At 39.4% G+C, this 15,859-nt stretch overlaps 1 protein-coding gene across 2 annotated transcripts in view; it reads right to left on the bottom strand.

Moving 5' to 3' along the window:
- LOC119506677 (protein mono-ADP-ribosyltransferase PARP4-like) overlaps nucleotides 1–15,859 on the bottom strand; it is an 84,411-nt gene that overhangs the window by 48,035 nt on the left and 20,517 nt on the right. For both annotated transcript variants that reach the window (XM_037799683.1, XM_037799685.1), the window contains exons 4-9: nucleotides 13,044–13,110; nucleotides 12,044–12,119; nucleotides 11,209–11,322; nucleotides 4,228–4,377; nucleotides 3,526–3,663; nucleotides 2,395–2,568 (exon numbers count right to left, since the gene is read on the bottom strand). In XM_037799683.1, the coding sequence (XP_037655611.1) occupies nucleotides 2,395–2,568; nucleotides 3,526–3,663; nucleotides 4,228–4,377; nucleotides 11,209–11,322; nucleotides 12,044–12,119; nucleotides 13,044–13,110 (719 nt within the window). The remainder of the gene's footprint in view (nucleotides 1–2,394; nucleotides 2,569–3,525; nucleotides 3,664–4,227; nucleotides 4,378–11,208; nucleotides 11,323–12,043; nucleotides 12,120–13,043; nucleotides 13,111–15,859) is intronic.

Below are 15,859 nucleotides of genomic sequence, written 5' to 3'. Positions count from 1 at the left end.
GGCCTAGGCAAAGAAGATTAAAGCATTAGAAAGAATCAATAAGGAGGGCCAGATTTGGGACATACCAGATTAAGACTTTTAAAAAATGGTCCTAAATATGTCCAAAGAACAACAACAAAACAAAACAAAACAAAAACAAATAAACAAACAAAAAACAAACAAAAACACAGACAAAGAACTAAAGAAAATCAGGGAAAAGATAGATGGACACAAAGAGAATATCATTAGAGATGGAAATTATGAAAAGGAACCAAACAGAGCTGAAGACCACAGTAACAGAAATTAAAAATTCCCTAGAGGGGTTCAACAGATAAGAGCTGGCAGAAGAAAGAATCAGTGAAGATAAAAGATAAAACAACTGAAATCATTCTTTCTGAGGAACAGAAAAAGTAAAGAATAAAGAAAAGTGAACAGAGACTGAGGAATCTGCTGATATTGCTATATCAAGCATACCAGTATTCACATTGTGGAAGTTGCAAAAGGAGAGGAAAGTGAGTAAGGAGCAAAGAAATAATGACTGAAAACTTCCCAAATCTAATGAAAGATAGGAATATATACATCCAAGATGCTCAATGAATTCTGAACAGGATAAACTCAAATTGATCCCTGCCATGGCGTATTATACTCAAACTGTCAAATGCCAAAGATAAGGAAAGAGAGAATTTTGAAAGCTGCAGGAGAGAAGAAACATGTCACATATAAGGGAGCTACAATAAGATTAAGTGTCAATTTCTCAGCAACCATAGAGGAAAGGTGGCAGTGGACAGACATATGTAAAGTGCTGAAAACACTTTACAAGATTTCTATAACCAGCAAAACCGCCTTTCAAAACTGAGGGAGAGATTAGACATTACCAGATAAACAAATGCTGAGGGCATCTGTCACCAGTGGATCAGCCCTACAAGAGATACTAAAGAGAGTTCAGGACAATAGACAATAGATTGAAGCTGCACAAAGAAATAAAGATCTCCAGTTAAGGTAATAAAGAGGTAAATATAAATGTCCATAGTAATGTATTTTTCGTTCATTAACTCCACTTTTTACTTTCTACAGGATCTAAAAGGCTAATGCATAAAATGAAATGATAGAAAGATGGATGGATAGATTGATGGATAGAATGATATGGCAAATGTGACAAAATGTTGAAATTGATTGATCTGTGTATCTTGTGGGGAGAGGGGTTTGTTGGAGTTCTCTGTATGGGGCTTGTATTATTTTTCTAACTGTCCTTTTAAATGTTTAAGAATTTCAAAATAAAAAGTTTAAAATTTAAAACAAACAAACAAAAGTATCTGAATGGGTACCACATACACCCTCTCAGTCACAAGACCAGTGACTGAAGTTGGTTATGTTGGGTGTTAGAAAAATGGTGAAGCTAGAACCACTGGATAGTTAAACAATCATTGAATTTTTCATTTGGAAGGGACTTTTATCATTTTATTTACTGGTACATCTCCTTTATTGATTCTTCACTTCTTTTGGATTACAGACACCTTTGGGAATTCATCAAAAGCTATGATTTTCTCCAATACCCAAAAGTTTACATCTGCAAACTCCTTTGAAGTCTAGGTTAAGGACAGTGATCTTGACCCAATCATTTCAGACACCAATGAGGCAACTCAGATGCAGAGAGTAATGTCAGCCTCTTCAGAGGCAGTGGTGGACACTGTGGCTGCCTAACCCAGCATCCCTTTCCACCCTCATCTCTGCTGAGCCCTGATTCTGTTCTCCACACCATCCAGGGAAAGATGGTGCAGTTCTGAGCCAGTCAGAGTAATTCCATTTCTTTGCCAGTGACTGGCTTAGGAATGGGCACATGTGTCAATCCTAAACAAAGAAGTAAGAGTCTGTTGGGGGCTTCCTCCAGGAGATACAAGAAGGAATATGACAAGATATGATGCTATGAACCACTGCAGCCATATGAAGATCATGAGGTGGGAGACAGGCTCAGACTGACACTCTTTCTTTAATGGAAAAATAGGGGGACAGCAAGAAGCTGGGATCTTGATGGTGATACTGAGTCTCTGCCTGAACCAGACCAGCAGTCACCCTGCACCTGAATTTCCTATTATAGGAGAACACATGTCCTCATTGTTCAAGTCAGTCAGTTGCGGTTTTCTGTTTCTTTGGCAGAAAGAATCATAAGTCATCTCGTTATCTGGAACATTATTTTACAGTGTAGCAATTCTAAACAAATTACTGCATTTGTACTACTACACCAACATGTCATGTTTGGAAATATGGTTTAGAAAACTTCCTCAAGGACCCAAAGCATTCTATATTTTTGTGCACAATCGAAGACACATCTTTTGTAATTCAGTATTATCTTATTCATCAGATTTTTTAAGACTCCTAAAACAGTATTAAATTGAATTACACATTTCAGAGGTTTACCTGGCAGAGATCCTCTTTCTTAGATAATAGTCTTAGGCTAACTTCTTCAGTTATTACACCTTTGTGAGGTATTAATCTGTAGAACTGAGCCATCGTCTTTTGCAATTGCTCTGCTGTTTCCCCATTTTTCAGAGCAACCTTTGCTAGAAGGAGAATACCCTCTGCTTTGCTTACCTTTAAATATAAGGTCAAATATAATTGTTAACATTAAATCTTGATAATCAGAGAAAACATAAAGGAGCACATATAAAAACATTTAAATAATTGTTATACATGTTGCAATAATCAGTTTTCTACTGGACAACTGCCATAAAACAACTGCAGATCTTTATTGAGGATGCATCTCAATTGTGAAGCTGATCCATGGGGATATTTTCACTACTGGGCTCAGCTTAACTAGAAGAAAGAACCAAATTCTTCTATACCTACATATATATACTTACAGAGAGAAGAATACTAATTCTTCTGCAGGAGACTTGCTTTTCACATAAGAAATTTAGAAAGACGTCAGAATCAAACTGAAAACAAAACTCTTTGAACAAGTTTCTAATTACACATGTATTTTAGGGACTTTACCCCAGGAACCCTGTTTCTCCCTGAAATAAATTAGTTTAATGCCATAGAGGAAACTGTCTGTATTATTTTAATGAGACAATGCTCAAAATGCACCATGGGGGATATTTTCTTTCATTTGCTCTTTCAATTGAAATTATACATGGTTAAGAAGATAAGAGCATTTTCTATGGGGTTAGAGGCCTACTTGCCTTAAAGTTTGGGCATCTAATGGATGACCAAAACCATCCATGTCCCTCAGGTCTCCTCAAACCTCCTGACCTAGAGAAACAGGCCTCCTGATGAACCAGCAGCAAAAAACCTACTTTCATCAGTTCTTGTGTCTGAGCATTTTACAAATAGGAACGTCCAGTTTTCCTGGAAGTTTATCTTACCCTGAGTGCATTCCAGGTTCACTTTTCTCCACGGTAAGACAAAAAGGTCAAGAATGAGATCAAGAATACTAGCAAAATCAAGGATAGTTGACCAGAACTAAAATATGTGTTAATAGTTAAGCTAATACCAGGAAAGCAGGCTTGTCTTGTTAGAGGTTATGTTTCAGTGGCTCACTGGACTTACGTCATTAAGACTAATTCTGTTCACTGGCTTAAGAAGTGTGTTCTCCAGATGGCCAAGAGCTTCTGTCCAGATCATCTCCACCAAATCACTCACTTCTTGGCTCAGAGTACTTGAATTTATTACCTCCTCCAAAAGCAACTGTCGCAACAAAACAGCAAAGAAACACCCATGAAAAGTTAGCATGAGGGAGCTCATTTAAAAGCAACAGGAGGAGACGAATCATGGTATTAGAAATAATTACAGCTTAGGGAAGAGTCACTCCAGCCAACTCAACAACTGCTGAGACTCGAGGTCTTTCTCCTTTCTCCTCCTTATCTCCATTTATTCTTCTCTAATTCTCTCCCCCTTGCTTTCTTTCCCTTCTTATCTTTCCTCTTGCCCTTTTTCTGCCAGTGGCATTAAATACATGTATGCAGGGTTAAGGATCCCTGACATCTGTCTAGATTATCATTCAATCTTTTAAAAGCGTAAGGGTTTGTTGCTGAAATAAGCAATGAGCTTTTCGTGGCTTCTCCTAGAATTCACTCCCAGCTCAGTTTCAGCGTTTCTGTGGATGAAGTTCACCCTTCCTTTCTTATAACTCCTACTCTTCTTTCCTACCCGTTTTTAATTTGTAATAAAGGAAGAACTTCTATTAAAAATACTAAGTCAATGACACAAAACTACTTTGGTCACAAGAACAAACATATGAATCCATCTTACTGCCTGTAACTCCTCAGATGCTAATTGGATTGCTTTGGGTGTAAAATTTTCTCTAAGCTGAAATCCTTGTTTCTTTAGCTCTTCAATGTAACGTTCATAGTAAGCACACGCCTCTGCAGAAGTTTTCTGTCCAGGGAACTGTCTTCGAGTCTGTGAATGAGAGCACAGACTGAAATGTTAGGATATGAAATACTATTAACACATTAATGTTTATTGACCATCTACTATGTACCATGAGAGAATATAAACAGGAATAAGCCACTAGGTCCTTGTTAGGAAGGTGCTTAAAAGCACTTTTTTCAGAGAATTATTTTAAATCTTCAGTTTTTCACAAAACAGTCTAAGACCTGGAAGTGGGATGTAATAGACAGGAAAACAGACACCGAATTCACTGGAGAGTCACTCAGACGTTCTTCCACTCCAAGCTGGCATAGTCTTACTTCACATACCATTCCAATAAGCTGGGAAGTCTGGCTTTCAAACTTTTGGGAAATGACAAAAAATAAATTGAGGTGAGGGGAAGAAAAGAGAAACACCTCAAGTAGGAGGTGTGAGGGACGGGCACACAGCCGAAAAGAAAAGGTCTCTGGAGGCACGGGAAAAGGGCGCCGGGAGGCACGCAGAACCTAATCGAAGGTGCGAGCAGCCACAGGTTCCTCCCTCGAGCCTGCGCATGGATGTGGCGTTTTCCGCTCTCCTTGGAAATCCCTGCCCTCGTAACGACCAGTTATCCTAACAGTAACCCCAGGGAGGGCGGGAGCACCCGCCCCCCGCGAGCGCCTTGGGGGTGCGGCCGAGCGTCCCGGGAGCGTACTGCTCATAACGCTCGACAAACCGTCCTCACAGAATGGCGACCAAAAGATGCCTCCGAAACTCGGAAGGAGGAAAACACACCATATTCACATTACTCCACTTAAGAAGGTAACACGACGTAAATAAAAAGTTCCCATCAAAATGGTTTAAGAAAGGAGAACGGAAAGCTCGAAAATCCTCCTACGCAGAGCTCTCATGGCTGGTTCAGGGAGGCTTATTTCTAGGAAGGTGAACAGGTCTCTCTTCTCAATAAACCAGACACCCAAGATGCTCTGTACTTATGTTCCTGGACTCGGGCTGGCTAAAGAAGGAAGTCCACCCAGCAAGGGTCCTTAGGCACTTCTTCCTCCCTCCCTTCTTCCCTTCCTTCCCTTCCTTCTTTCCTCCCTTCCTCCCTCCTCCTTTCCTTCCTTCCTTCCTTCCTTCCTTCTTTCCTCCCTCCTTCCCTTCCTTCCCTCCCTCTTTTCTTCCTCCCTCCCTCCCTCCCTTCCTTCCTTTCTTCCTTTCTTTCTTTTTAAGGCATGATACCATTTATCCAGTAAGGGAAGGCAGGAGGAATGTGAAGTTTGTGGAGTGAGATAGAAAGTAGAATTTTGGACAAATATATGTGTCATAAAAATTTTCTAACTTATAAAAATAATACAGTCATCTCTTGAAAAACTCTTGGAAAAGAGACAGAAGTACACAATCTCCATCCAGAAATATCCAACCATTAAGTTTTAAAAAAATTTTTGATTTGGTAAAATATGTATGACATATAGTTCTGTTTTTGGTTTTTTTTTTTTAAATGAAGAAAAAAAAAGATAACATCCTTTCATGGTTTTCAATTTGATTTTCTATTTACTTTTTACCCAAACAACCTAATGCTTCACAAAATATAGTATACATTTTTGGGCAAAAGGTTAACAAAACCTTTCTCTTTCTTGGACACATTTGACATTGGATTAACTTGCTAGCTCTCTTTTGTGGAAACCTGATAAAGGTGGAATATCAACTGTGGTATTAGGCAAAACTACTTAGGTAATAGAGACCTCAGCATTGGGCTTCCCTAAGAGCCCTGACTCCTGTAATGGGAACGTCCCTGAGGGCATGTGGAAGCTGGGCTGATGTTACCAGAGATATTCGGCTCCTATGGATGGGGCTTCAAAGCCAGTGAGCATCCTGTACCACCTGATGTGAATCTCCTTCTCTTGCATCCGAGCTGACATCTGGGACAAATAGCTCTGGACCTCTGGGAACTGCTGTGAGGACCTCCCCATGCCTGGTGCCATCTGTGCCTGCTGCTTCTTAGTCTGTACCATTCTAATACCATGGGAGCCCATGGTAGATTTGTGAATCTGAAGGTCTAGTTCAGAAACCCTGATGGTGTTGCAACGTTTTATTTGAACTTAAGGCACTAACTCTAAATATTATATTATTTTATTTATTTAATTTTGCTGGTGAATTCTGTCTTTTTATTACAATAAAAAGTAATATGTGCTGATTAAAATGGAGATGTGTTTAAAGTAAAATGTGAAAACAAAAATATCTCTGAATTTATTTTTGTTTCTTTATTACTTTAGATTGGAATTGTGCTCTTGCCTTGACATTGCCCTAGCTCAAAGCTGCAAAGCCTTCCTTGACTTTTCCAGGTCATCTGTTTCCCCTGAGTCCACGATACTTGATATATATTGCTATATCATATGTCTCACTAGGGATTATAATTATCACTTTTGTTCCCTTTCAGATGGTGAATTCTGGCGAATTACCTTTGGGTCTCCTAAGAGATTTCTTGGAACATAACAGATGCTTAATGAAGTCTGTTAAATGAATTGATTCTAGAGATGTACGGATTAGGAAAATATTTCATCAGCGATTTGGAACAAGAGCAGGAACACCATATGCCCTGCATGCCAGTGACTGATTTCCTGTGGAGGGACTGTGTGCAGGGACCCTGTGTTTGTCTCTTCTCACCTGCTTACCTCACCTCCAATACTTCAAAAGAGGGCACATTTCCTCTTCCCAAAACTGCTTACCAGGTAAGAAGTAAAAATGTTGACAGATTGGTTTGTTCATTAACTAGTTGTGTGTATGTGCATGTTTGTGTTTGTGTGTGTATTTGTGTAGTTATAAACCTTTTTGCAGATTCATGTAAATGCTATGGCAATCAGGATACTGAACTATTCCATCAACACAAAGATCTCCCTCCTGCTTCTCCTTTATAATCATACTCCCCTCCCCCCACCATCCCTAACTCCAGCTCTGTAATTTTGTCATCTCAATAGTGTTGTGTAAATGGAACCAGAGAGTAGGTGGCCTTTTGAGACCAGCTCTTTTCATTCAGCTCAATGTTCTGGAGATTCATTCAAGTTGTTGTACCTGTCAGTAGTTCATTCCTTTTTTTCTTTAATTTTTATTGTGGGAACATATACAGAACACAAAATTTCCCATTTTAACAATTTTAAGTGTACCATTCAGTGCTATTAATTACATTCCCAATGCTGTGCTGCCATCACCACCATCTAAAACTTTTCATCACGCCTAACAGAAACTGTACCCATTAAGCAATAACTTCTCCTGTCCTTGCCCCCCAGCCCTGGGTAACTTCTAATCTACTTTCCTTTTTTCCCCTAAGTCTTTTTAAATTTTATTTTTAAATGGTCATGCAGTAAATTGACTTAATCTATGATTTTTTTTCTTAAATTTTTTATTCAGAAATAATTTCAAACTTACAGGACACTTGCAAAAACCTATACAGAGAACTCCAACAAACACCTCTTCCCCCAGGTACCCAGATTCACCAATTTTAACATTTTGCCACATTTGCTATATCGTTCTATTTCTCTCTCCATCTTTCCATCTATCATTTTGTCTGTCTGTCTATCTATTTATCTATCGATTTTCTAAACATTTCAGTGTAGGTTGTTGTTTTAGTTTGCTAATGCTGCGGAATGCAAAACACCAGAGATGGATTGGCTTTTATAAAAAGGGGGTTTATTTGGCTATACAGTTACAGTCTTAAGGCCACAAAGTGTCCAAGGTAACACATCAGTAATCGGGTACCTTCACTGGAGGATGGCCAATGGCGTCCGGAAAACCTCTGTTAGCTGGGAAGGCATGTGGCTGGCGTCTGCTCCAAAGTTCTGGTTTCAAAATGGCTTCTCCCAGGACATTCCTCTCTAGCAAGCTTGCTCCTCTTCAAATAACATCACTCATAGCTGCACTGCATTCAGTCTCTTTGAGTCAGCATGTTTTATATGGCTCCACTGATCAAGGCCCACCCTGAATGGGTGGGGCCACACCTCCATGGGAGTATCCCACCAAAGTCACCACCCACAGCTGGGTGGGGCACATTCCAAGCAAATCTAACCAGCACCAAAACGTCTGTCCCAGAAGACCACAAAGATAATGGCATTTGGGGGACACAATACATTCAAACCGGCACATTCCACCCCCTGGACCCCAAAATGACATTATCTTTCCAAATACAAAATACATTCATCCCACAATACCACAGAAACTTAAATCATTTCAGTAACAATAGTTAAGTACAAAATTCCATCAAACTCAAATATAGGCGTGGTCAGTCCTAAGGCAAACTTTTCCTTTAGCTTGGATCTGTGGACTTAGAACAAGTTATATGCTTCCAATATACAAAGGAGGGACATTCATAGGATAAACATTTCCATTGCCATAAGGAGAAACAGTAAGGAAAACAGGGTTAACAGGACCAAAACAGTTCTTAAAACCTGCAGGACAAACTCCATTAGATTTCAAGGTCTGAGAGTCATTAACAGAACAACATTGCATCCTTGGGGCTTGAGAGAGTGGGAGCCTAACTCTTCCTAAGGGCCTTTTCGGCAGCCCTTTCCTCTCCAAACGTTTAGGTGAGTGCTCCAACATACCCACACATTGGGGAGACCACCTTCTCGGCCCCACCCTCCTCAAACATCGGGGCAGCTCCCGGATTCCCTTCCATCTCCGGGTCACATGCTCAACCCCTTCAGAACAGTGTGGTGGCAGCCAGGCTCTCCCCAATTCCCTGGAAATGTGCTCCACCCTCTTTGGGACCTGAGGTGGCAAAACTCTTCCAGAGCATCGAGGCGGAAAGCCCACCCTCGACCTCCAGGACAAACTCACCCTTTCCATGCGTGTGGGCTGCTCTGCTCTCCCAGCCCGAGACCTCCTGACGCCAGACCTCAACCTCCATGGCTCTGTCTTTGAAGAGATTTTTCCTTTAATTTTTTCCTTGTCTGTCTCCTCCAGTCCAGACCGGCAATGGCTCTGTCTATAAAGATCTCGCAAAAATTCTGTTGGCTTTGCATGAAGCACGCAGGGGTCAAAGCCATCAGACAACAGGACTTTCCACAAATCCTTTCTGCTTAACTCCTTTTCCAATCTTGGCTTGTACTGAAATGGCGGCTGGTTTCCATGTTTGGTTACATCCTCATGTTGGACTGTAGCTTCTGGGATTCCACCCCCTGGAAGCCTGTAATTTTCCAAGCCATCAACTTCTGGTTTCTTTGAACCCAAGAGTTCAGTTCTAAGTTTATCTCTCTCTGCTCGCATTTTACTATAAGCTGCAAGGAGAAGCCAGGATACGTCCTCCACACGTAGTCTGGAGATTTCCTCAGCTAAGTATTCCAAGTTGTTGCTTCCAGATTCTTCCTTCCATCTGACACCAGGACTCAATTTTGCCAAATTCTCTGCCACTTTAAAACAAGGATCGCCTTTCTTCCAGTTTACAACACATTCATCATTTCTGTTCAAGTCCTCATCAGAAGTATCTTTAGAGTCCATATTTCCACAAACAGTCTCTTTAAAGCAGTTTTGGCCTTTTCTATTAAGCTCCTCACAACTCTTCCAGAAATTCCCCCTTATCCATTTAAAAAGCCATTCCAACATGTTTGGTATTTGCAAACTCAGCAGCAAAAGCACCCCACTCTCGGTACCAAAATCTGTCCTAGTTTGCTAATGCTGCGGAATGCAAAACACCAGAGATGGATTGGCTTTTATAAAAAGGGGGTTTATTTGGCTATACAGTTACAGTCTTAAGGCCACAAAGTGTCCAAGGTAACACATCAGTAATCAGGTACCTTCACTGGAGGATGGCCAATGGTGTCCGGAAAACCTCTGTTAGCTGGGAAGGCATGTGGCTGGCGTCTGCTCCAAAGTTCTGGTTTCAAAATGGCTTCTCCCAGGACATTCCTCTCTAGCAAGCTTGCTCCTCTTCAAATAACATCACTCATAGCTGCACTGCATTCAGTCTCTTTGAGTCAGCATGTTTTATATGGCTCCACTGATCAAGGCCCACCCTGAATGGGTGGGGCCACACCTCCATGGGAGTATCCCACCAAAGTCACCACCCACAGCTGGGTGGGGCACATTCCAAGCAAATCTAACCAGCACCAAAACGTCTGTCCCAGAAGACCACAAAGATAATGGCATTTGGGGGACACAATACATTCAAACCGGCACAGTTGTAGCCACCTTAAGTACAGTTACCAAGGTCAAGAACTTTAACACTAGCTTACAGTTCTAAATGTAAAGTTTACAGCTTACATTCCAGTTTTTTCATATGTTCCAATAATGTCCTTTGGTCCCCTTTTTCCTTGATTATTAGATCCAGTCCAGGATTATGTATTGCATTTAATTATCATTGTCTCTTTAGCTCTTTTTTTAAATTGTGGAAACATATACACAGTATAAACTTTCCCATGTCAGCCATTCCCAAGCATACCGTTCAATGGGATTAATCACATTCACAATGTTGTACTCCCTTTACCACCATTCATTACCAGAAATTTTCCTCACTCCAAACTTAAACCCCAACATATTATGCATTAACTCCTCAAACCCTCTCCCACCAGCCTCTAGTAACCTGTACTGTATTTTCTGTCTCTGTGTTTTCATATTCTAGCTATTTCATGTAAGTGGAATTTCACAATATCTCTCCCTTTCTGTCTGATGTATTTCACTCAACATGATGTTTTTAAGGTTCATCCATGTAGTGGAATGTATCAGGATTCTAATCTACTTTCTGCCTGTGTGAATTTGCTTATTCTACGTGTTTCATATACGTGGAACCATACACAGTGTGCCCTTTTGTGTACAGTCACTAACCAATTTTAAGGAAACTAATGATGGATAAGGTAGATAAACACATCGGGTCAATATAAAGACAGTTACCTCAGTGCCATCTGCCAGGAGGAAGTTTGCAGCTATGAGGAAAGAACGGGCCTGGGGCTCCCGGGAACACTGTAGCTCCACCACCACGATATCCTCACCTCCCTCTGCCCCAATCTGCAAAAATATAAACTACATCAGTTGCAGAGCAAACCATATAAACCATTTTAAAATGTTGATTATAGAAATCATGCATATTCATTTGGAGATGTAATTTAGAAAACACAGAAAAGTATAAAGGGGAAAATAAAAATCACCTGCAGTCTGACTACAAAGATATAATCACTATTAACATTTTGGTATTTTTCTGAGAATACATCCATATATGTATAAACTGTACTTATTATGTTTTCTTTATCAAGAGAGAAACGTTATTTTCAAATTACATTTTAAGAAAATATCTAAAAAATAAAAATGGAGCTTCGTTTTGAATGCTAGTATTGATACACATTTGTATGATGTTGACAGTTGTTTTTTTTTATTTGTAAATGCAAAAGGATTGGAAATTTATCATGGCATAAATATTTGGTGTCACACTATTTCTAAAATACAAGAAACTTAATAACAAAGAGGACTTATTTTTAATGTTATAGTAATATCTCTGTTAAAATTTTTATTATGAGCATGCATTATTTGATAATAAAAACACTAAAAATTAAAGATTAAATTTAAAACATAAAACTTTTCTCAACGATTAAAATCAACTCTTATAGATTACAGAATAGTTATTTAGGCTATGCACAGTTTTTCAAAACAGTGAGAAAATTATAAAACAGGAAAAACAGTCAGAAGATATTAAAACAGTTTATTTCTTCCCAAATAGAAACCAGGCACTTACTTTTTCCAAAGTGTTATATTTTGCAACTTCAAAATCTTGCGGAAAATCAGGAATTTCAGCATTCTCTTCATAAACCCTGAAATTTGCATCATTAAATTTTTAATATTAAAATGGATTTTTACAGCAAACAGAATGTTTATAAAATTCTTCTTGTAGATCTCCTAATTTCTTACAAAATGCCTAAGTCTTTACCTAATGCCTCCTCTTAAGTATTCTCAAAATGGTTAAAAGATCATATGAAATGAGTTGATTCCTAATCTACATAATTCTCAAGCTCTGAATACAAATGCTGGGAAATCTGTATTGGAAGGAAGGAATGGAGAGACATAAAAGAAAGAGGCCAGCTTGCTGAGGAAAGTACAACACAGATGCAGTCAACATATTCTCATCCAGGCCCAACTCTCAGAAGCTGAGTCACTGCAGACAAGGTACCACATCTCCCCAGCTTACAGTTGATGCCCCTTTAAATTAATCGGGCCAGACTTATAATAATTTGTATTTTTTTATTCTGCATTTTCTTCTTTTTAAATAACACAATAAATAGATAAGACCAAATATGATGCATACTTAATACTGCAGGTTTTTGGTACACTTTTAAGAAACCACACAAAAGTTTAGATTTGCATACCCTCTTTGAGGAAAGTTACTTCCTTTTTTTAAAATATCAGGTAAAGAGTAATTAAATGCCATTCCTAAAGGCTATTCAGTAAGGTGACTAAATGAGAAGTCCTCCCAAATCTCATCTCCAGTGATTTTTCTTTTTAAAAATCAATGAATTTAAAATTATGTTCAAACTTATATAATGCAGAGACAGTAAAAATAATTAACTGAAGTAAAAAGTCTTAAATAAATGTAAGCTTTGTAAAGAGTTAGATAAGGAAAAATAAAATATCACAAAAAGTATACTCATATATAAATAGTATTTTAACACTGTGCTTGAGGTTTACAGAATTTTGGCAAATTCTGCACAGTTTTACTGATAGGAAATAGACTATTTTACTTAGTGAGCTCCACAATGTTTTCCTTCTCTGTTGAATTGTCCAGGGAGAGATCATCTGTTTCCAAGTCTAAAATTCAAATAAACAACAACAAAAAACACTTGTTTAAAACAAAATGTGGAATATGCAAACAATAAAGTATTATTCAGCTGCAAAAAGGAATGGCATTCTGATAAATGCACAACACAGATGAACCTTGAAAACATTATGTTGAGTGAAATTAGCCATAAAAAAAGACAAATATTGTATGATTCCACTTACATGAAATATCTAGAATAGGCAAATTCATAGAGTCAGAAGGTAGATAAGAGGTTATCAGGTGCTGGAGGGAGATGGGGAATTGGTAGTTATTGCTTAGTGAGTACAGAGTTTTGTTTGGGGTGATGAAAAAGTTGTGGTAATGGATGGTGGTGATGACAGCACAACATTTTGAATGTAATTAATATCACTCAATTGTATACTTAGGAATGGTTAAAAATGGGAAATTTTGTGTTCTCTTTGTTACCACAATAAACATTTTTAAAAAATTCCTCATGTCTGGGCAGTGGGGAGGTGTAGTTGTTTACCAGTTGTTTTGGTTTGCTAAAGCTGATGAAGTACAATAGACCAGAAATGGGTGGGCTTTTACAATGTGGTTTTATTAACTTACAATTTACAATTCTTAGGTAGTGAAAATGTCCAACTCAAGGCATCATCAAGGCGATACCTGGACTCTGAAGACAGGCTGCTGGCACCTGGGACACCTCTGTCACATGGGAAGGCATATTGCTTTCAGCTTCTGGCTTCAGTGTCTTGCTCTCTGTTTTCTCTGGGTCCTCTCTTAGCTTCTCCGGGGCTTTTATCTAAGAGCGTCTTTTAATTTGATCTCTTAGCTTCTGCATGTGTTTTGTCTTTTTATAAAGGATTCTAGTTAGAGGATTAAGAGCCACTTTGAATGAGGTGGATTATATCTCAATTGAAATAACCTTATCAAAAGGTCCTACCTACAATAGTCTATACCCACAGGAATGGATTAAAAGAACATGGCCTTTTCTGGGGTACGTAACAGTTGAAAACTACCAGACCACTCAAAGATTGATTATCATTAGCTAATAACTGCTAGAATTGCTAAGATTATTGAATATGGAGCATATTTGTCATGCTATCCTATTTTTTAAGGTGTCCTTGTGTCCTCAAATTAGCTATAGTTACTGGTAACTTAAGGGGAATACCAGTGGGAAAACAGAAAGGTATGTAGGATACGGAAAACAGATAATTCTACTTTAATAGCATGTGAGGAAAATTCTAATGCAATCTGAGTTATTTGAACCATGTTGTTAGGCATACTTTTTTTTTTTTTTAAGATAATAAGAGGTTTCTTAAGGGTGACACCTAGGAAAGATTAAAGTGGGAGGAAAGAGGATTGGACAGGCAAAACCTTCAGACAGTAATGCAGATCTGACAACTTCTCTAACTTTGTAGTAGCCACAGCCTGCTGATCATCCCCTACTGTCGTCTTCAAATATCAAAATGATTGTCCAAGTGGAGGTGGTTGAGGCTGTGGGTAAAGTCCAAGAGGCCCCCAGGATAGAGGAAGTATCCCATACATATGTCAGCACTGGTGATGAAGGGCGATCCTGGGAAAGGAAAAGGTCCTCTAGCAGCATCTGGAGATGCTGCCAAAGATTAGAAACTGGGAATGGAGATGCCCTCAGGCTCTGGGGAAAGAGTGTGCTTACTCTCCTCCATCTCTTCAGCAGAGAATGAGCTTCCTGAGCTGCTGTTCCTCATGGGAGCAGCACCAGGCCCTGGATCTCTCAGTGGAGGGTCCTGTGAGTCAGGTCTTTCTGGCATTGGTATTTTAATGCTGCATCTCTCTGGTGGCTTCTTATTTTGGGTTATTTGCAATCTGTGTTTCACATAGGCAGCTTCCCTGGTCTGCTCAACCACTGCTCTCTCTAAAGCATGAGGTAAGAGTCAGTTTTCAGGTGCTTCCTCCGCATGAAGAGCAATCTGATGTCTGAATGAGCTCTTGCTTGCTGTGGTTTTATTCCACTTCATCAGATCTTCACTTGTTCTTGACTTCCTCTACAGCCATATTCACTTTTTCTTCTGCAGTTGACAGCCACCTCTGGCTTTCCTGCCACTCATGCACTTGCAGTCTCAGCTTCTCTTCTGTGGCCATTCTCCTCTGTTCATAGATTTTGTCAAGAATCTCTACTTACAGCCTATGGTTTTGTATTCCTCTTCTCTTGCAGCTTTCACAGACCTCAATAAGGAGCAATCATCTTCCAATTCTTTTAATTCTTACAGGTTACAGTTAATGGACATTAAGGCTCTCAGATGAAACTTTAATTGTTTCAGATCATCTTTTACTGCTGATATGGCAGTTTTTGCCCAGGGGCCATCCATCATCTGTGTCATCTGAATGTTCCTCTATCTGTTTAGGTCATGGTTTAATTTCCCTAGCTGTCAAAACAAATACTACGCAGTGGGTTGGCTTAAACAATGGGGATTTATTGGCTCATGGTTTTGAGACTAGGAGAAGTCCAAAATCATGGTGTCATCAAGGTGATGCCTTCTCCCAGAAGACTGGCATTCTGGGGCCAACTGCTGGCGATCCTTGGTCCTTGGCTTTTCTGTCACATGACAAGGCACATGAAAGCCTCTCCAGGCTTCCCTTTCTCTTCTGGGTTCTGTTGACTTTTAGCTTCTGACTGTTCACTCTGGCATTCTCTGTGTGACCTTCCCTATAAGGCCTTCAGTAAATAGGATTAAGACCCATCCTGATTCAGTTGGGCCACTCCTTAAATGAAGTAACCTCATTAACAGGTCCTAT

Source organism: Choloepus didactylus, chromosome 12, assembly GCF_015220235.1.
Source record: "Choloepus didactylus isolate mChoDid1 chromosome 12, mChoDid1.pri, whole genome shotgun sequence".
In the NCBI taxonomy this organism is placed as follows: Eukaryota; Metazoa; Chordata; class Mammalia; order Pilosa; family Megalonychidae; genus Choloepus; species Choloepus didactylus.
Note: the sequence above shows the minus strand (reverse complement) of the source record. Positions and strands in the feature narration are given on the sequence as shown.